This window comes from Cricetulus griseus, chromosome 4 (assembly GCF_003668045.3).
Source record: "Cricetulus griseus strain 17A/GY chromosome 4, alternate assembly CriGri-PICRH-1.0, whole genome shotgun sequence".
Taxonomy (NCBI): Eukaryota; Metazoa; Chordata; class Mammalia; order Rodentia; family Cricetidae; genus Cricetulus; species Cricetulus griseus.
Window position 1 is genome coordinate 181814049 of NC_048597.1, and position 21840 is coordinate 181835888.

Below are 21840 nucleotides of genomic sequence, written 5' to 3' on the forward strand. Positions count from 1 at the left end.
GGAGACAGTGGATAAAATACTTGCCTTGCAAGCATAAAGATCTTCAGTCTTGCCCCAGAACTCAAGTAAAAAGCTAGGTGTTGGCAACCATTGGTAATTCCAGCTCCAGGGAGGCAGAGACAGGATCTCTGGGATTCCTTGGCCAACACTCAAGGTTGGCCTCTGGCTTCCATGTGCATGCGCACATGTGTTTGGGCCTGTCTGCAAGCCGTCCCCGGGCCCCCTCCCCGCCCCCACCACCACCATATTGCCTTCAGTAGATTCCTACCTGACTACTTTGGCAACTGCTCTTTTGTCTTGACTATTTTGTCAGAATTTGGATTTCTGTGGGGTGATTTTTAGTATATTTGACTTCTGGTGGGACTGAGACAACTTTGTCTCAAAGAAAAGTCAAAATCTAGTGTCGCCCTCCTCCATCACATAAAGCCTGAAGACCAAAGCAGATGACAAGGCTGAGACCTGGTGTCAAAGAAGGATGCCCAGAGCTCTGGCTTCCCAGCGACTAGTACCCTCTGAGGCTAATCAGGGTGTGTTGGAAACGTCCCTTTGCTTAGAGAGCCTCAAGGTCTGTTACAGGCCCAACTGCAAATTCTAACTCCCTCCCTCCCTCTCCCTCCCTCTCTCTCTCTCTCTCTCTCTCTCTCTCTCTCTCTCTCTCTCCTCTCTCACACACACACACCACACACACACACACGTGCGGGGGCGCGAGCACACACTACACGAACGAAAATTATCTTTTTTTTTTTTTTTTTTTTTTTTTTTTTTTGGTTTTTCGAGACAGGGTTTCTCTGTGTAGCTTTGGAGCCTATCCTGGCACTCACTCTGGAGACCAGGCTGGCCTCAAACTCACAGAGATCCGCCTGCCTCTGCCTCCCGAGTGCTGGGATTAAAGGCGTGTGCCACCAATGCCCAGCTTGAAAATTAATCTTTGATAAATAAAATACAGTGTGCCAAACCCCTCACTTAGTCTCGGTACATAGATGGGGCTCACAAGTAGCTGCACACCTGGAAGTGACACAGGTCACTTTCTTGGTGTGTCACCGAGTACAGTAAGAAATAAGTAACAATAACCAGAAGTTTGCTCACAGGGAGATTTCTCCACAGTTGTAAGAGTTTCTTGGTATGACTCATCTGTGGCCCGTAATCACATCAGCCATGGTCAGCTCACATTTCATTTTCAATTTTAGTGATCCCAGCAGGAGAAAGTAAATATCGGAAGGATCAGAGTGAAATTCCATGGCCAGAGGTCTCAAGGTAGACGCTTGCTTCCTGATCTCTGGGGACCGTCCCCTACTTTTCTTCTTTATCCATCGTATTGCTGTGTGTTTTTTAAAGGCAATGTCCACGCTTCCCTGCCCCCGGCTTACAACCAGGTCCATGGAGGCTGAAGTTACCGGGAAAGTGTTCCCCAGAGTGGGACTGTGGCATGAGTGTGGTCACCCACTGAAAGGATGTATTAGGATGTATTTACTACCTGCCTATCTTCTCACTAACAAACTAGGAAGGAGCTGGGGGAGGGAGGAGCTGGGGTGGATATGATGTGAGGTGATACCTTATTCAAAAAAAGAAAACCAACTAGGAAGAAGCTGGTTGTGCTAACCCTGCCATTGATCCCAGCCCCCAGGAGGCAGAGCCAGGTAGATCTCTGAGTTCAAAGGCAGTCTGGTCTATGTGGAGAGTTCCAGGGTATCCCTGTTCATCACTACTAATGCAAGCTTGCCTCAAAAAACAAACTAGAAAGATATTAAGCTCCCCTGGTCCTTGCTATGTGGATGGGCACCAGAGTTCTTATCCAATCTGACTGCCATGGAGGCAGGATTCACCGAGAGTGGGGTAGTGAGATGGCTCGGCAGGTAAAGACACCTACTGCCAAGCCTGGAGATCTGAGCTGGAGCCCCAAGACCACATGGCAGAAACAGAGAATGGATTCCCACATGCATACCCACACACAAACATGCGCATGCACACAAATGAATACTAATGTTTCATTGGAGAGGCTAAAAATGTTTAATTGCATAGACTCAGTTGGTCATGGTAAACATCCAAAATAGAATCTACTTTTCTCTAGGGCCTTTGCGATGATTATACAGTCAAAATTTTAAAGATTAAGAGCCACCTGCACTACAGGTTTGTTAGCGAAGACAAGAACAGAGAGCCACCCAGGGCTGGGCTGAGAGTTGGAAGACCCAAGTCTTGATTCCTCCAGGAATGATTCTGTGGGCCTGATGGGTCATCTCAGCAACCCAGGTCCCTCATCTGTGAAGAGAGCATCAGACTGGTCAGCTAACAGAGACGGCACTTTCTTAGTGGAGTCAAAATCCTTCAATCCCAGCACTCAGGAGCCAGAAACAGGTGGATCTCTGAGTTTGAGGCCACCCTTGTCTACAGAATGAGTTCCAAAACAGCCAGGGCTATGCAGAGAAACCTTGTCTTAGGGGTGGAGAGGGAGTAGGGTTTGGAATACGAATGTGTAAATATTCTGGGAGCCATGGGAGATGGCTCAGTTGGTGAATTAATTGCCAAACAAGTATGTGGGCCTGAGTTTGGTCCTTAACACCCACATAAAAAGCCAGGTAGGTGGGACACAACTATGATCTCAACATTAGGGATGTGGGAAAGGAGGATCCCTGGGACTTTCTTGCCAGGCAATGTAACCTAATCGTGAGGCCCTGGCTTCAATGAGAGAGACCCTGCCTCCAAAAACAAGGCAATAGCTCGTGAGGAATGACATGAGAGGTTGACCTCTGGCCTTGGCGAGCACACACTTATCACATACGCACCTGCTTATGTGCATACACACACAATGTTCTGCCCCAGGCTGGTGGTATAATTGGGTTCTGAGAAAGCATGCCTAGCATGCCTGAAGCTTTGGGTTCAATCCCCAGCAGGACAGAAACAAGGCATGGTGCCTGTACGGTGGAGACAGAAGAGATTGCATAACCTGCCCCCCGGCTGTTTTTTACCGTAGATATTGAATCGGTCAGCTCTCTTCAGAGTGTTTAGCTGCAGGGTTGCTCTGGCTTCTGTAGTTAGAGCCCTTCTTCCTCAGAGAGGATGTTCTCTCTCCTCTGCCCAAGAATTCACACCTCCCTTTGCAGTTTGGGTTTGAAAACGTGTGTATTTGCCTCCACTCAAACCTGGATACCAGTGTGTGGCCACCACAGAAGTCACACTGTTCCAGATTAGCTCACTCAGAATTCAGGATTGGCTCACCAGGCCAGATCATCCACATCGGTGTTCTTGTATAGCCACTACCAGAACTTGCTCACTGAATTGGGAGAGCGTGTGTCTACAGATGTGCCTTGTAGTGGTTAGCATCCTGGACACTGAATTGGGGTGTGTGTGCATAGCAAGAGCCTCTTTGGAATTCTTCAAGGAGGAGTGGGAGCCGGGCGTTGGTGGCGCACGCCTTTAATCCCAGCACTCGGGAGGCAGAGGTAGGCAGATCTCTGTGAGTTCGAGACCAGCCTGGTCTACAAGAGCTAGTTCCAGGACAGCCTCCAAAGCCACAGAGAAACCCTGTCTCGGAAAAAAAAAAAAAAGGAGGAGTGGGTCTCTGCTTGTTGCTCCACAGGCCCCTCAGCCCTCTCCATCCTTGGCCATTGCACACTGGACTTGCAATTTGGGTTTGGCTCCTGTGAGATAGCCGTTTGCCTTTGGGTCTACACTGGGCTTTTTGTTCCATCATCAAGCTCATTCTTGTCATTTCTTGTCCCCCTCCCCCCATTACCTCTTCAAAATTCCTTGAGCCCCAAGCCTGGTTTTATTCCATCTCTCAAGTCCAGGGTGTGAGTCATGAGTGGAAAAGGCAGGGAAGGTCGTGAATCCCTTATGGAGGGAGAGAAAGAGCTTGCCCATGGCCCCTGATGACACTAATCTGAATCATTGACTTCCTGGCTACTTTGGTGGCTTCCTTCATTTCTGCTGCCTGGTCAGCCAGCACCTCTGTGGTTCAGGATCTGGTAAACCCTTTCCCCTAGCACCTGAAGGGCTCTGAGAATAATTCCTTTATATTTTTGTTTCTCTAAAGGAATGTGTTTCCTGGGGTACAGGTCAAGCAATCTGAGGAGCCCTCCATTCCCCTGTCAGAAACAGGGATTGCTCGCTCCTGGCTTTGGTTTAGCATGAGTGAGTCAGTGGTGCCCAGATATAGCTTTGTCCTTCAGCTTATTGTGCCACTACAAAAGCTTCCTTCACTCCCAGAGGCTGGGGGTCAGTTAGCACATCCTGTCACAGCACCCCCAAGTGGCCAGTGATATAGCAACACTTCACCATTTTAAACCTTTTCTCTTTTCTTCTTCTTGTTTTTTTAAGAATTGAATACATATTGTATTTACACCCTTTCTACCTTTCTTTCCCCTAACCCAATTCCCCCATACCCCACCCACTCCCTCTCAAATTCCAAATCTTTTCTTCTTTAATTACTGTTGTTACACACACACACACACACACAGAGAGAGAGAGAGAGAGAGAGAGAGAGAGAGAGAGAGAGAGAGAGAGAGAGAGAGGGAGGGAGGGAGGGGGAGGGAGAGAGAGAGAGAGAGAGAGAGAGAGAGAGAGAGAGAGAGAGAGAGAGATTGTCCTTAAAGAAAACTGATTCTCCCTCTCCCAGTAACCTTGATTGCCAGAAGCTCTCTATCTCGGTCTGGGGCCTTGTGAGATTTCTCCTATCCTCATCGGCATGTCAGCTGGTGTGGCCATGAAGCAGGTCTTGTTTAGGCAACCTTGTTATTGAGATTTCATGCATTTTCCTGTCATGTCTAGGAAGCACTGTATCCCAGCAGGCATCCTGATCTGCCCGCTTTCACCAATATTCCACTCCGTTTCCTGAGAGATTTTGTGAGCTTTGGATGTGTTGTAGATGTACTAATTGGATCCCGGCACCCCATGGTTTGTGTTCTTTTAGTGTTCCATGTTAGCTTTTAAAAACTACAGGCAGGATTAAGGAGATTGCTTGGTTGGTAAAATGCTTGCTGTGAAAACAGGAGAACCTGAGTACAGATCCCAGCATCTACATACAGTCAGTATGCTGCTACCTTATAATCCCAGCAGTGGGGAAGTGGGGACAGGAGGGTCCCTGAGCCTTGCTTGCTGGTCAGTTCGTCTAACTATTCTGTAAGCGCCAGGTTCAGTGAGCAACCCTGCCTCAAAGAATAAGGTGGAGAGTGGTCAAGAGTGACATCGTCTTCCACAATGTATATCTGAACCCCCATATATATGTGTGTGTCTGTGTGTATTCATATATTAATATATATAACATTCCCATATATTCACATGCACCACATATATATTATGTTTTGTGTGTGTATATATATATATACACACACATATATATATATTATATATATATATATACAAATACGTGCACAATACACACACACACACACACACACACACACACCACACACACACATATATATATATTATATATATATATATATATATATATTCAAAACATGGGCAAGAAAACAATCCCAGCACACCTCTAAAAGCTCTTTTCTAAATTGAATCCTCACTGATATACATTCACACAGTTAAGTTTTCAGAAAAATAAAAGAATATACAGAAATATATTTTACAGTCAGTATAGAAGAGAAAACGTGAGTGGAAAGAGAGAGAACATATGTGTGTGATGACTTTGAACTTCGGATCCCCCTGCCTTCGTCTCCCAAGTATGGGATGTGCCAGTATGTTATCTATCAATCAAGTTCATGTACCATCACACTTGGTTTATGTGGTGCTTGGGGTCTAACCCAGGGCTGTGTGCATGCTAGACAGGTACTCCACCAACTAAGCTATATGCCCAGCACCAGGAGATTTTTTTTGGTTAGACTGAGATGTACTCTCCTGGTAGATCATTTCTCTCAGAATAGCATTAAATTTAGGGACTGCTAAAGTCAGAGTTCATCTAGAAATTGTTCAGTTACCTTCTGGTTTTGTTTCTGTTTCAGTCAGTGGCATGAACAAGAGCCATGAGAGCTGTTCTCCTAGCCAGTTTGCCTGCCTGATGACTTTGGCCTCTTCAGTCAATTAGAGAAACTTAACTCCATGACTGTATTTGCCTCAGAGATGATCCATATCTAACCAAGGATTAGGACAGGGTGAAGTGGCGCTTTGCTTTGTGACTTTGTTAATGACAGTCTTGTCAATGAGGTGCCCAACCTAAGTCATATAGGGTTTCTTCATTGTGAAAAGTAAAATTCTGTGAAACTGGCCTTGCCCGAGGGAATGTGAAAGTGAGAGCTTGTGCTTCCAGCCTGCCGATTGATCGATCGAACTGTGTGATCCACTCAACTGAGACCTTTGTACTTGAATGCAGGGATGGTAGGGCATTTCCTTCAAGGACTATGCCTGATGAGCACTACTCTAGAGCCCCAGCTGTGGAGAGAGCCTGCTATTGGATGATTGGTTCATCACTAGTCTGATTAAATGATCACACTTGCCACATGAGCCAATTTCAACCATTCAGTCCATGTTCTACAGCTCGAAATGCATTTCCCTCACTAAAGTCAGACTATTACCCTTAGCTGGACTGTGGAGTTAAGAGAAGGATAGTCCAGCTGGGTGTAGTGGTGCACACCTATAACCTTTGAACTCAGGAAGAGGCAGGAGGATCAGGAGTTCAAGGGTAGTATTGACTATACAGCAGGTTTGAGGCCACCCTGCCAGTGGCTGCCACAGTGTGGTAATTGATACATTCTGAGATGAGCCAAAGAGACAGGTCTCACAGTGTAGACCAGACTGGCCTCGAACATGCAGTGATCCCCTGCCTCAGCCTCCAGAGTACTGGGATTACAGGTATGTACCAACGCGCACAGTTTCACTGGTGTATCATGTATTCACTCAACTTGTACTGGCCAACACTAAGCACCACATGTCAGACACTGGACTGCATGCTAAGGACACCACAGGGGACAAATGTCCGGAAGACTGACTGCATGCTGCGGAGCTTGGTCTTGTTGGGGGCCATGTTGAACCAGAGTGTTTGAGTTCTGAGCTTTGGTGCCTCCCACCCATGCTCTCTATACTTCTGTATACCTCTCTTCAAGGAGAAATATTTCATGGCGTTATTACACAGATGAAAGGACTGTTAGCAGCAGCGAGGCAGTGGGCTTTAGATAATCACAGTTGCAGTGCCACCTACTTTGTTATGAGAGGCAGTGTTTAAGTATGACCCCCTGAGAGCCGAAGGCCTGAGTTTGAAGCATAGGATGTGTAAGTGTGTGTGGTGCTGAGCAATTTAACCTTTCTGTGTGCCAGTTGGCTGCCTGGTGAGATGGTTAAACAAGTTATATATTAGGTATTAAAATGAATGATATCTAGTTATTTTATAGTAATAATTATTATATTCTATATCATTCATTCAACAAGTGTGTGTGAGACACCCACAAATGCATTGATCACGGTATTAGATGTTGGATAGATGATGAATGAGGCATAGTTCTGGGAGCCTGGCACCACGCTGCTGTTGCATGGGGTGGGTGGGGTTTCCAGAGAGGGCAGCCTGGGCCGATGAGACAGGAGGCGTAGGAGGTAGAACAGGGAGGAGCTTGCTGAACAATATTGTATCCAAACAGGGGACAGCGTGACTCAGTAATCCCAACACACACACACACACACACACACACACACACACACACACACACAGAAAGAGAGAGGGGGGGAGGGGAAGAAATCTATGCATGGAGCTACAGAGCAAGGGGAAGGCACCTGCGGTGGGGACAAAAGGTGGGGGACAAGATAGGGAAGTCTCTCTAGGACTTGCACATTAGATACAAGGCCAGCCACCCTATCGGGCACAGCTTCCAGGGTCTAGACTAGGCTTGAAAGGATAGATTTCCTGTCCCATTCCTAAGGGAGCCTCCAGCACAATCTTTCAGCATGGGGGTTTGCACCTTGGGGGACTTCAGGGATCCCAGGCTTCCTGAACTGGATCATGGAAACCTTTGGCCCTCTGCACCCAGGACATGTGTTTAACCCTGCTCTAGATAAGGGACAAGGAGGGTAAAGCGAACTTTTGATGAGGACCAGAAGGGCAGGAGCCATCCCTCTTTTTCCAGGGGTTGAGAGAGAAAAGAGTCAGAACCAAGCTGGCAGCTCTTGAAGGGAGCTCTTTCAGGGAAAAATGAAGAAGCAGTTGCCTAAGAGGGAATGTGGCCTCAGCTTCAAGTCCACCCCTACCCTGGAGCCTCTGCAAGGCATCCCAGTGTGACTCTCTAGGGGCGTCTCTGAGGTGAGAGGACTGGATAAGGGGTCTTGGGACCCCTGATGGAAAGTATAGAGAATTGAGAGATGAACAGGGTAGTTTGATTTCATAGATTTCTTTCACTACCACTTACCACAACGAAAGGGAGTCTAGTCTTGCAATTCGAGACTTCACAGAAAGGGAAAGCCTCCTGGGACATAGAGTTAAGCTACAGATCCTCCCTATGACTGTCAGAAAAGGTGGGGTCTGACCCACTACAGGACAGCAGCAAGTCTCCACGTGTGGACACTGCAGCAAGCAAATGGGGGAAGGTGTGTGTGAATGCACAGGCCACAGTGTCTGTGCGTGTGCCTGCGTGTGTGCACACGTGCCCCTGTAAGTGTGGGTTTGTGTGTAGGTCAGAAGACGACTTCAGGGGTCTGTCTCACCTTCCTCCTTGTGTAAGGCAGTGTCTCTGTTGTCATTTGTCTCTGCACACATCAGCCTAGCTGGCCCACCAACTTCTGGAAGTTCTCCTGTCTCTGCCTCCCTTTTCCTCCAAAGAAATGCTGGGATTACTGACATGTGCTACCACACCCAACTTTTACATGGTTCTGAGAAGCCAAGTGCAGGTCCTCATACACTGGTGGCAAATGCTTTAACCACAGAGCTATCTCCCCAGCTCCATGTATATTTTTAAACCTTTGCTTAGTTATTTATTTCTTAATGTTTTCTTAGCCATTTTACATAGTGAGGCATTAAAAGAATCACCAAAATAGCCGGGCAGTGGTGGTGCATGCCTTTAACTAGCACTTGGGAGGCAGAGGCAAGCGGATCTCTGTGTGTTCGAGGTCAGCCTGATCTACAAGTGAGTGCTAGGACAGACTCTAAAGCTACACAGAGAAACCCTGTCTTAAAAAGAAAATCACCAAAATAATGCTTTTAAAAAGGAATTTATTTATTTATTTATTATTTTATGTGCATGCATGCCTTGACTGCATGTATATAAACATTTTGCACGAGTGCCTGGTGCCTATGGAGACCAGAAGAGGGCCTTAGATCCCCCTGGAACTAGAATTGCAAATGGTTATAAGCTGCTGTATGAGTGCTGGGAACCAAACTCAGGTCTTTTGCAAGAGCCATTTCTCTAGCCCCACTTTAAAAAACAAAAGTGAAAATGACTGTTCAGATTAAACAAATTGAAATGAATAATTTAAGTGAAAATTCACAGCAGAAGATGGGTAGAACTTGGATGTTGAAAACTGTTAAGGTAGTTTAAATTGGTTGAGGTTTTAGGAACCATTGGGGTATGATGTGTGCTAAGTACCAGAATTCTTAGTAATTGCATATAGACATTCATTGCATTGTGGGGGGCAGGACACAGTCCTGGCACATGCCACCACACCAGGGTTATGTGGTGCCGGGGGTGAGCCCAGGTCTCTCTACCCATGGAGCTAAGTCCCTAGCCCTGTTTCCTTCATTTCTGTGGAAGTGATATATGCCAGTTAAGAGAAGAAGCGCAGAAAGCCAGAGGTCCATGAAAACTCAACATCTAATAGATAGATCCACCCCTTTCCTAGTGTGAGTCATGGGATAGAAACAACTGAGTCCTATGCTGGGCCAGAGCATTGAACCACCATCCCGTGCTCCCAGTAAGACCAGGGCTTATCAGCTTCTCCGAGAGATGTACTTGAGAGGTGTTCAAGACTCAGGGATTTTGGAAGTGGAATGAGCTGTCCTGTTCTATGCAGGGGTCAGCTAAAGATCAAACAGGTGACAGTATCTTTTCTTAACTTCCTCCAAGCACCTTCCAAAACTATAAGCCATAGAGAATCCTGGTCAGTTAGCTAATGCCGCCATAGGATGTTATGTTTAAATTTTTCTATAGATTGAGCATCCATAATGTGAAAATCACAAGTCCGAAATGCTGCACAGAACAGAGCCAATGGTGCTCAAGGCTGTCGGCCTGAGTTCAGATACTTCAGACCCCACTTAAAAAGCCAGAGCATCTTCAAACCCAGCATTCCTATGGGGAGATTCATAGATGTATCTCTTTGTTTCTTTGTTTGCTCTGTGTAGCCTTGACTGTCCTGGAACTCACTCTGTAGACCAGGCTGGCCTCAACTCAAGATATCCAATTGCTTCTGCCTTGAGAGTGCTGGGACTAAAGATGTGGGCTACCATTCTCAGCTTAAAGTAAATGCCTCAAAATAAAATGGCCAGATCAGAAAGGATGTGAATTTTGTTTTTATTTAGTTGACTAGTTTCTAAAATTCTAGTACCTATTTTTAGCTTGCTCCCTAAAAATATTGCTTAGGAGTCTGTGAGTGTATTTTTAGTCTCCCATCCTTCCCAACACTGGGCTTGCTTTATTTCTGTTGTATTTAACAGCCTCCGTTTTCTTGGCCTCTGAATGGCATTGTCCATGAAGGACTCCTCCTCTCCTGGGTGAAGTGGGAAAGAAAGCCAGAGTTTGCAGAGGCTTGAGGCAAGGGCCACCCCAGGGTGTGTGAGACTCCAGAGGGGATAATGCTGCCTGTGTGTGCCTCTGACTCACCCTGGCTCTCCTAGTCCCCACCCTGGTAAACACACAGAGGGAGGGGGAGGGAGAGAGAGAGAGAGAAGAGAGAGAGAGAGAGAGAGAGAGAGAGAGAGAGAGAGAGAGAGAGCACACCAGGAAGGCTCCACCTTTTAAAACCAGTCAAAATAGTCAGCCTATCAAAGCTCCTGCCCTGTGGCCCTTCCTTCCTCTTGGTGAGAGACCCTGTGTCTGGGTGTGTCCATCCTCCTAAACTAGGCTATTATATGGGCATAGACATGCCCTACTTTCCAGAACCTTCACATGAATTAACTGCTTTCCCCCAAACTGAATGGTTATTAGAAACTAACATGGGGTCCGAGAAAGTCTCTGCTTGAGGCCTATCTGACAGGAGAATCCTCGTAACAGCTGATAATTTCAGGGCTACAAGCAAGTCTTCAGTTTTGATCCTACAGTTCTCAATACTAATCTATCCGTCTCCCTCTGCCTTACTCTGTATCCTTTTTGTTTAAAGCCTTACTGTTTTTAGGAAGAAGGGGACAAAAGGAGCTACTTAGAAGGAAACATCGAGGGGAAAGGAACAGCTCTTAAAGGATTGAAAGGGTGACACCATGGGGAAGTCTTGCCCGTGTCCCATCTGAGCATGCCAGGCTGCTGATGCCCAGCCAGGAGTAGGCGTAATGAATACAAGGAAGACATACAGTCAGAGTGATTTCCCCAGAACTGTGGCACATCGTCACACTTCTGAGACAGTAGTTGGTGTCCTAGGGCAACTGTCAGTCACTTGCCTCTCTTTAGAGGGCCATAAATGGTATCTGTGTCCCATCATGGCAAGCATTCCCTGACTCTAAAGACCTTTGCCATTAGGCTCAGTTGCCTTCTGTACAATTCCTTATGCACCTTTAAACTCTATTGGGTAGTTGGCTGAGAGCCCTGAGGTCCACACTATCCTGAGCACAATTTCACCTCCATGTGTTTCCCTGCCTGCTGGGTTCTGATCCTCTCCTCTAGCTAGTGGGGGTAGCCTCCCCCCACACCAAGGTGCTTGTCCTCCTCTTCTCCCCTGTTCCCTCTACCTTTATCTCATCTATTTTTTTTAAATTTTAAATTTTCATTTCTAGAAATTAAATTTTTTTTAGGTTAGCATGCAAAAGTAACAGGTTCCTTTGTGGCTTCCTCATACACATGCGTCATTGTATGCTAATCTTTCTTGTGACATTTCCTCTCCTGGAGACGTTTTTTCTTCTGTCTCATCTATGTGCTCAGTAGTTGTCTGTTTGTGGTGGGTTGGGACGGAAGGGAAAAGGAAGCTGAGAAGCTGAGAAGACTCTTTGCAATTTTATAAGATAGCTCACAGTGTTGGGGGTGGTTGTGGGGATGGAGTTCATATATGCAGCTGTTGTTGCCTGGGAGATAGGGGAAAGAGAAAGGGAAGTAATTACACATATGTGCACAAACATGAGGTCTCTCTGTGTCTCTGTCTCTGTCTCTGTCTCTCTCTCCCTCTCTCTCTCTCTCTCTCTCACACACACACACACACAGAATCATGACCAATTAGATACAGAAAATTTGTTTGATTAGAAACAACTTAATGTTTCAGTCTTTGACATTGAGAGGAAGTAGTCACTAACAAAGATTATGTGTCTTCTTTTAAAAATTCACACACATTTCATGTGTATGAATCTTTTGTCTGCATGTATATATGTGCACATAGATGTCCCTATGCCTATAGAGACTGGAAGAAGGTGTCTATTCCCCTGGATCTAGAGTTACAGATGATTGCAAGCCACCCTATGGATGCTGGGAATTGAACCGAGGTCCTTTGCAAGAGCAGCCAGTGCTCCTAACTGCTGAGCCATATCTCAGCCCTGATGATGTGTCTTTTTAATGAGGAGTTCCACCCAGATACGGTCTGGAATCCTGTTTCCATTTTAGTCTTGATAGACAGATGTAAATGCCCTATGGGCCACTGGGAAGGCAGTGGGAAGAAGCCATGTTTGGGCGGGTCTGTAAAAAGAACCGGCTTCACTTGTTGCCTTTGGCGCCTACTCACTGGAGGTAGTATGGCAATGTAAGCCCCTCTCTTGTGAGATTGTTGGGCATGATAGACAGACTGGTTACTGCAAGTGAAATAATTCTACAGAGACAATCTCCATGACCTATGATGGCATGGTATCCTGACAAGTCATAAGCTGAAAAAAAAATCTCATAAATTGAAATGCTTTGAATACAACTTGGCTTAGCCACATAGAATTGCTCTGCTGGGCCATGAGGGAAGGAGAGGTGAGGTGGATTGTTCACACTTCTGTTGGCTGGCTGCTTAGAGTTGTGGCTCTCTTTGCATTTTGCTAGCAAATCAGGGAAAAGATCAAAGCGGGAAGAATAATTTTTTCTGAATGTGTGTCACATTAGTACCTATGTAAAGTAACAAACAAACAAATATCATCCAACAAAAACTGCTGGGCCATATTCTTGGTTCTTGGTTCATGTTCTAGAGAGAAGTCTGGGAAGTGAGGAAAGGGAGACATGAGGGGCTTGTAGCTTGGTTGGTAGAGCACTTGCTTAGCATACAAGAGGCCCTGGGTTCCATCTCCATCCAGCATTGCAGAAACCAGGAATGGTGGCTCGTGCCTATAATCCCAGTACTCAGGAGATAGATAGAGGCAGGAGGGCCAGAAGTTCAAGGTCATCCTCAGCCACATAGTAAATTTGAGGTCAGGATGACAACTTTTGATACCAATTTCTCATACAGAGACATCAAGTAGATTCAGTAGGGAAACCTATCCTCCTGGAGAATGATTGACATTAGGAGGAGGAATCAGTCTCAGAGACAGCAGACAGGACTGTGGGATGGAGAGGAGCCAGTGGACCTGGTGGCTGTCCACGTGACACAGGTTACCTTGAGGGTCTGCATGAGCATGCATACTATGGCACCAATCTCCCCATCCCTCGTTCTTTGTAGACATTAAATAGCTGCTTATCGATGGCTTTCTGTTATCCTCAATCATGTTTACATTTTCACAGAGAAAATAACATTTTTAGCTGTGTGTGTGTGTGTGTGTGTGTGTGTGTGTGTGTGTGTGTGTGTGTGTGTGTGTGTGATGGCCAGAGAAGCAGAGGCGGAGTACCCTGGGCTGTGTCTGGTTGGCTTTGGGCATATGATGGGAGCCCTGTGAGTCAAGCTGTGGGCAGAGCCTTTCCGTTCTCTCTTCTTGCCACAAAGGAGGGGAATGGTGACATCTGAGGTAATTTTGCAGAATTGATGTTATGTGTGGTTCTGGGAAAGCCAAATATATCATATGGACAGTTTCTCTCCACTAGACAGCATGGGTGGTAAACTCTCTAGAACCTCTTTCCACAGCTTGAACCCTTGGCGTGTGGTGTGCTTTTCCTGGTGGTGGCTTCCTCCTGGCTGGATTTTGATGATTGCTTTTCCCTCTGAGCCTCTTGGACTTACCTTTACGTCTGTGTCCCCCTCAGACAAAACAAAGCACTCCATGTATTTTCCCCACGGAAGTTAATACAGCTGCCGTCTTGTTTTTTTCTACCTCTCCTGTCTCTCACAGAGTCTCTACTTTTGTTTTCTCATGCTGGTTTCATGTCTGAGCAGCTGGCCTTTCTAGATACCCTTGTCCATAAATTTTCCCTGCTTTGCTGAAACTCCCTCAGGTCATGCGCTTACACAGTGTGGGCAGGGTTGAGTCTTACTTGGTCCATCATGCTAGCATGGTACGTGACACCTGTGTGAAGACACCTGAAGTGTTGACATGAAACGACAATACTCCAGAATCTTGTGTCTTGTCAGGATTACACATGTGCTCCGGTTTCTTTCCTTTTCTTTTTCTGTTTGCATGTGGGTTTTTTGCTCAATGGTTTTACATGAGAACAAATGCCTTTCTTCTTCTAATTTCCCTGGAAAAGTCAAGTGTTTTGAGATCTGACTCAAAGGCCATAGGGTAAAGAGCCCCGTGCCCTAGGTCTCATACATTTTGTGTGTTTTTTTTTTATTTATTATTATTTATCAAATAAACAAAATGTACTATATTCATAGTACATTGGACCAGGGTGATTTTTCCCCACTTATCTGTAGGTGGCAAGGCTAGAACTCAAAATCTTTGCTGTGCTTTATGATACATTTTGTTTGGGAAAATACATATATTAGAGAGAGGGAGAGAGAGAGAGAGAGAGAGAGAGAGAGAGAGAGAGAGAGAGTATTAGAAAACTAGAAAACTCCAGGAGAATATGAACTACCCTAACCCATTTTGTGTTTTTGTCTCCAGGGCAGCAAAGGTGCCTACCGGTACCATTGGCAGAGTCACAATGTCAAGCATAGTGGCGTGGACGACATGGTGCTACTCTCCAAGATCACAGAGAGCTCCATTGTAGAGAACCTGAAGAAGAGATACATGGACGACTACATCTTTGTATCCTTTATCCTCTCCTTTGCACCCCCTGGAATAGGACAGTTCCATAGTAGTGTGGGTCTCTGCCCCTGAGCCAAACCTCTGGAAAGGCTGAGCTGGCTCTCAGTATTGGCTCTCAGTATTTTCACTCCCAGACTGGAGTGCTGTGCTTCCAAGGGCAAAGATGAGACTGAAGTGTTTTCCTGGAATTTCACGGGCTCAAAGTGCAACTCCAGTAGTGTCCCTTTGAGTTACAGCAGCATACATTCTAAGTGTCAGACCTCTGCCTATCCTGGACAAAGTCCTCCTCTGCAAAGTTCTGTAGCATCCTGATGACATGGTAGAAACCATCTAGACCTCGAAGGTTTAAAAAGATCACCTCATGAATAGAAAGGCCACCTCCCCGGTTTTTCTGAACCTTTATATTTACTGAAGGAAACATGAGAAGGGATAATTGGCTATTGAAAATGCCTGGCGTGCTTTCCTGTTAGCTTGCCAGATGCTGTTTTATAATAGGGCTTTAAAAACACAGAACACAAACCTCATGGAGACTTGTGTTGACTTCATGGTAAAAGAGAACTGTGGTTGTAGAGGGTGTTCCTCCAGCAGTCAGGAGTTTTCTTTGGATCAACTATCCATTAGTGAAATTGTCACCCGGGTTAGTCCCAGCCATGAAAAGGTCTGTGTTATCTGTACATTGGTGCCAGGATGCTTAATGCTGATGCTGGGGTGACTCCCGATGGTACAGTGTCTGGGAAACATGGGTGCTTCAGGGCATAACATTTCTTGGGTTTCACCCAGAATGCCTGAGGAGCTTTTCTCATCGGGGGCTTCTTTTCATTCTTTGCAATGCTTACTTGACCAAAACCTAGACAGCTATACTTTTGCAGGCTGCCTTGGCTGCCGGCCTATCACTGGTGTGTTTAGGTGTTTTACTCACTAGATACTCCTATGGCAATGCCCATTACTTCAAGACACTTGAACCATTACAAACAGTACTGTGCTGTTTCTCACTGACCAAAAAATGAATTTCTTCTAAATATTTGTGCAGTTAAATTCCTAATGCCCTCCTTTGAAGGCTAAATATATATTTGGGGTTGTTGACCATTACAATAGCATTATTTAAATTTTTAATGGACAACAATGAGTTGTTCGTATATTTTTAAAAGGGTTTTGTGGGTCTCATTATTATCCCTTGCTGGCCTGGAACTTTCTATGTAGACCAGGCTTGCTTTGAATTCATAGAGCTCTGCCTGCTCCTGCCTCTCAAGTGCTGGGTTCAAGGCATACACCACTGGCCCAAGCAAGATTTTTTTATTTTTAATTCTGTAAGTGTGTGTGTGTGTGTGTGTGTGTGTGTGTGTGTGTGTGCAGGTGTGTGTGTGTGCAGTGCCCAAGGAGACCATAAGAGGTTCAGAACTGTGGTCCTCTGAAAGAGCAGTACAAGCTCTTAACCATTGTGCCATCTTTCTAGTCTCTATAAATATTTTGATGATAAGATGTGATGTTTTGATGCATGCGGACATTATGGAATAATTAAATAATGCTAACATGTCTGTCACTTCCTGTACTTGGATATGTGGTATAAGCATTTAAAATAATCAATTTTGACACACATATTTGTTCTGTACAGTCCAGAGAATTATCTACAGTAGCTCTGCTTTTGGTTTGTTTGTTTTTGTTATTGTTTTTCGAGACAGTTTCTCTGTGTAGCCCTGGCTGTCCTGGAACTCACAGAGATCTTCCTGCTTCTGCTTCCCAAGTGCTGGTATTAAAGAAGTGTACCACCACTGCCTGGCTGTGTTTGGGTTTTGATTGAGTGAGTTTGTTAATCATGTAGCAAGCAAAAGTAGAAAAATAAGTAGCAAGTGGCAGATAAAGAAAAAACATCAGATATGTAATGAAACATTAGACCAGGCACACAGGACACCCTGCAGAGACAACTGGAGTAGCTTGGCTGAGAGAGCATAGATGATATCATCAAACTGAGAGTTAACAACACCCAACAGAAACTGACTAGGGAAACTGGAGTTTTCCCGACTAAGAGAGGCACATGTGGAGCAGATCGCCCCCTGGGGTGAGATTTCCTATTAAAAAACAAAAACAAAAAAACAGTAGATAGATAGTATCAAATTGGGGGCCTTACGAACATCCCCAGAAACCTGGGTCTTCTGTCCATGGATGAGCTTCTCCAGACTGAGCTCCAGACTCTTGTTCCTGCTGTAGATATTTTACATTATGAGATAAACAATAATAATAAGGTTGGAAATAGTTTACTTTCTAGATTTTCTCAAGGACACAGTGTTTTTAGTACCCTTAGCTGCTTGCTGATCATCCCCCCAACCCCTGCTCCAGTGCACCCCAAGAGTCAGGGAGGGAGCCACCTGACTCAGGACAGGTAGTTTCGAAAGATACTTGACAATAACATGCTTGGGGCTGAAGGGGAGACAGCTGCTTAGCTCAAACAGCACATGGCAATTTGATGATATAATGCACATTACAATATGACATTATTGTTAACTTGGAGTAAACAGCATCTTGGTTAGCGGTGGCCTGCAGCTTTCAGACAGATCCTGCCCACCATCGTTTTTTTAAACTGAAGTTTCCCTGGGGGCACAACTGTATTTGTTCAGTGACAGATTCTGTTGCTTTCATGGTCCCATGGCCTAGCCCAGCCATTGAAATAGACCATCTGACCGCATGAGGTCTAAAGTAATTGCTTTCCAGACCTTTCCAGAGCAGTTAGTGACCCTTGCACTACCATCTGCTCTGTGTCCCTTAATTTAACCTTATGGGAGCAGTTGTGTGAACTTTTAGTTTTCGTCTCCTCTGGTCACACAAACTGAAATTTGTTCCTTTCATCTGGATTTAACACCATCAAAAAACTGTTAAGTGAAAGACCCGGTGGCACATGGAAATGGGTAGATGAGGTTAGAAAGGACTGGGTGTGGTTTGTGGATCTGGACTGCCTGGCTCCCACCAGCTGAGCTACATCCCCGATCTAGATACTGTTTTAAATGGAAGATCAAAAAGTCTTGGAATGTAGGCTTGGTTTTTTAATTATGTACAGAGAAATGTGGGTTTGTTTGTTTGTTTGTTTGTTTGTTTGCTGGTTTGGTGGTGTGTGTGTGTGTGTGTGTGTGTGTGTGATATGCACACGTGTGTGCTGGTTCATGTACCCATACATGTGCATATGAAGGCCAGAAGAGAACACTGGATGTCTTCCTCTAATGCTCTCCATCTTATTTTTGAGACAAGTGCCTCCCACTGAATTTGAAGCTCACCGGTTTGGCCAGGATGGTTAGCCAGGGAGTGCCTAACACGAATCTGTCTCTACCTCCCCAGTGCTGGGGTTACAAGCATGTGCAGCCATGCCTAGCTTTTATGTGTGTACTGGGGATTTGAACTCCGGCCCTCTTGTTTTCACAGCAGGCATTAGTACCCACTGAGCCATTTCCCTCCCTACCCAGTACACACGTGGTTTTCCATAAGCTGAATAAAAGAAGACAAAAATAATGATGGTAGCAGTTGCCTCAATCCCGACAGCCTTGCTCCTCACCGGCTGTTTTCTAGTAAGAGCCCAGAAGCTTCTTGCAGACAGACAGCATGACTTTTCTACAGAGAACAGATTGTAAAAGCCCTTCCAAGCAGTATATGATCATTTGACATGACTTAAGAAATGCAGCCTAGCAAAGGGAAAGACACTAAACCACCCGAAATCCTGCCACCCAGGGCGAGTTCCTGTGGGCATACAGCTTTCTCCCTCTCGAATACACACATACACACGTGCGCTTTCTTGTGTTTAACAAATCGCACTAGCCCTCCTTGTGTATTTTTGGCTTTCCCGCACATTTCTTGGCACGGGATGCCTTGTATTAAGTGTTCGCTGAAAATCTGTTGACTCTCAGGACTTTTTAAATTCAGACAGCAGAATTTTTTAATGACTCAACGGGGTAGGGAGTGGGGGTAGTGAATGCCTTTGAGTCAATAACTGACTAATGGCGTGTTCTCCCAAGGAAATGAGCTACTTGACCACTAATGACTTTATGATTTAGACATCTCTACCCACTCGGCATAAATGTGCTTTCTTTCGGCAGGTGGGAGGGAGTCACTTTCAGCTCTGAGGAGGCCTGGTGATGCTGATGGATGTGCCATTCCATCTCTCACAGTCTCCCTTACCACTTCAGTCTTCAGAGATGACCCGTAGCATAGCATTCCTGTAAATGAAAGCTGGTTTCTTTCTTTGTTTCTTCTGTGTTTGTTAAGGCAAAAGAGACAGATGTCGATATATATAACTGATGCCTTTTACCTCTCCTACCCATAATACCAGCACTGTTTAGTATTGTAGGTCAGCACAAAGGGCAATTGGTGGCTAATGCATGCAGGCCAAGCATAGTTGCTTTGTTCTCCATTAGGAAACAAAATCCACTTAGAACACGCTGACATTGTCTGGCCGATAAAGCCCGGCATTTTGAGCTATTTATCCCCCCCAAAAGGAAGGCTGAGTTTACCATTCGTTCTTAGAGATGGCTGCCACACTGCTTACAATTGTTTTCTAAAATGTGTGAGGGGAGAACGTTCTGGAGTTTAGAAAGAGAAGAGCTGTAGCGGCAGCGCTCCGCCGTCCATCCGTTCCAGCAGCTTGGCTGAGGAGAATTCCTGTGTGAAGCACTTCACACTTGCCTGCTCCAACTGTCTTTAAACATTTTTCCTCAAAGACCACACTCAAACGTGCTTGGCATTTTTAATCCTTCAATGACGAGTTCAGGCTGTCCTGCCAGACCAATGATTTCGAGAGGCAGTGTGCTCTTACTCATTTAGAGTGAAGCTTGGCCCGAGACAGCCAGTTCACACAGAGGGGACAGCGAGCTGGGTGAGACATTGGTCTTGTGACAGGCACCAAAAGTTTGAATTCTGGCTCAGACCTTCTCCAAATATAGGACTTTGGCTAGTGGCCTCCCCTTCCTTCACTTTCCAGTAATATATGCAGTGAGGTTGGCTTATCACTGCAAGCTGTCACCAAGTTCAGTAGTACAATGCTTTTAACTTTGCCTAATCTTCAACACAAATATGGAGGGCTGGGCACGTACTCAGTTGGGAGAGTGCCTCCCTAGTGTGCATGAAGCCCTGGGTTCAATCCCCACCACCCCATAAACCAAGCGCTGTACTCAAGAGATGGAGACAGGAAGATCAGACCTTCAAGGTCATCCTTGGCTGCATTGTAACCTTTAGGTCAGCCAGGGCTACGTGAAAACCTATCACAAAAAATACTAAATAAGGGACTAGAGAGATGGCAAAGTAGTTAGCAGTGCTTTCTGCTCCTTCAGGGGCCCCTTCAGTTTCCACACCCTCATTGGGGCTCATTCATAAGTCACTATGATTCCAGCTCCAGGGAATCTAATACCCTTTTCTGGCCTCCAGGGGCATCCTGTACACTCATACAAGCACACATATACACAAATAGACACATCTTTAAAAATAAGAACTAAATGATTTTTCAAGTTAAGAATAAGGCAAGCAGGCAGAAGTACATCTTATCTCTACATCCCAGAAAAGACTACCTTACACTACATGTGTCGAAGGAAATGGTCTAAATGCAAAGAATAGTCCTTTATGCCAGATGAATTGAACTTTCTTTGCTAAATTCATCATTATTATCGGGGGAGGGGCACAAAGGCTCAGAAGTCAGATGATAACTTTCAGGAGTTGATTCTCTCCTGGCACCTTTATGTGGGTTTCCAGGATGAAACCCAGGTCATTAGACGTGGTGGTGAGTGTCTTGACCGGCTGAGTCCTCTTGCCAGCCCTGAATTGAGCCTCATGAAAAATTCAGTGTGTTGTTCTTTTTTATTTCCCTTGTCACTTGTGCTGCAGGGGAATGAGCATTCACGGAAGCATGGACCAACATCTGGGAACCAATCAGTGGAAGACCTGTCTGCTTTCCCCCTGCCTCTCATGTCTATTAAATGAGGTGCCCCTCCCCTGCTTTTATTTGCTATCATAGTTTCATATCTTTAAGCCACACCTTTACTGTGGAAGATTGTGTATGTAGAGATAATGGCCCTGATGGTGTCCCCTGAGGCACACCTGAATTATGTATTAGGTGTGGGAAGGAGTGCTGAGGGACATTTTCTGAAGCTCCACCCCCAACCAGGGCCCTGAGCTCTCTCTTAAGAAAGACCCAGCCAGTTGTTTAGATACACAATGAAGCCAAATTCCAACTGGAAGTAACTGAGTTTGTTTCCTTGAAATAAGTTATTTCTGGCCAGTTCTGATGTAGGTATGTTTGTAGGTACTTAGTGTGAGGAATCAGGACACATACCTCTCTCTTCTCTCTCTCTCTTCTCTCTCTCTCTCTCTCTCTCTCTCTCTCTCTCTCTCTCTCTCTGTCTCTCTCTCGCTCTCTCTGTCTCTCTCTCTCTCTCTCCCTTTCTCTCTCTCTCTCTATCATTCTGTTTACATGTCAGATCTCATTTTAGATGGTTGTGAGCCACTATGTGGTTGCTGAGAATTGAACGCAGGACCTCTGGAAGAGCACCTTGTGTTTTTAACCTCTGAGCCATCTCTCCAGCCCCTCCACATTGACCTTTTCAAATCAAACTTTGTTTTTATCAGTCTTCTCAAATACTGATGCTCTTGGGAACCCTGCTGGGAAACTTAGGGGAGATGCTATGGAGTCCCCTTGTTCTCACTTGAGTCACTGCCTCAGCTTT

At 45.5% G+C, this 21840-nt stretch overlaps 1 protein-coding gene across 3 annotated transcripts in view; it reads left to right on the top strand.

The window, feature by feature from the left end:
* Positions 1–21840, top strand: part of Myo1e (myosin IE) — a 197393-nt gene that overhangs the window by 64750 nt on the left and 110803 nt on the right. For 2 of the 3 annotated variants that reach the window (XM_027411241.2, XM_035443792.1), the window contains exon 2: positions 15005–15148. In XM_027411241.2, the coding sequence (XP_027267042.1) occupies positions 15005–15148 (144 nt within the window). Of the gene's footprint in view, positions 1–1221; positions 1255–15004; positions 15149–21840 lie in introns of those variants that run through there. The other variant, XM_027411240.1, reaches the window with a different exon arrangement.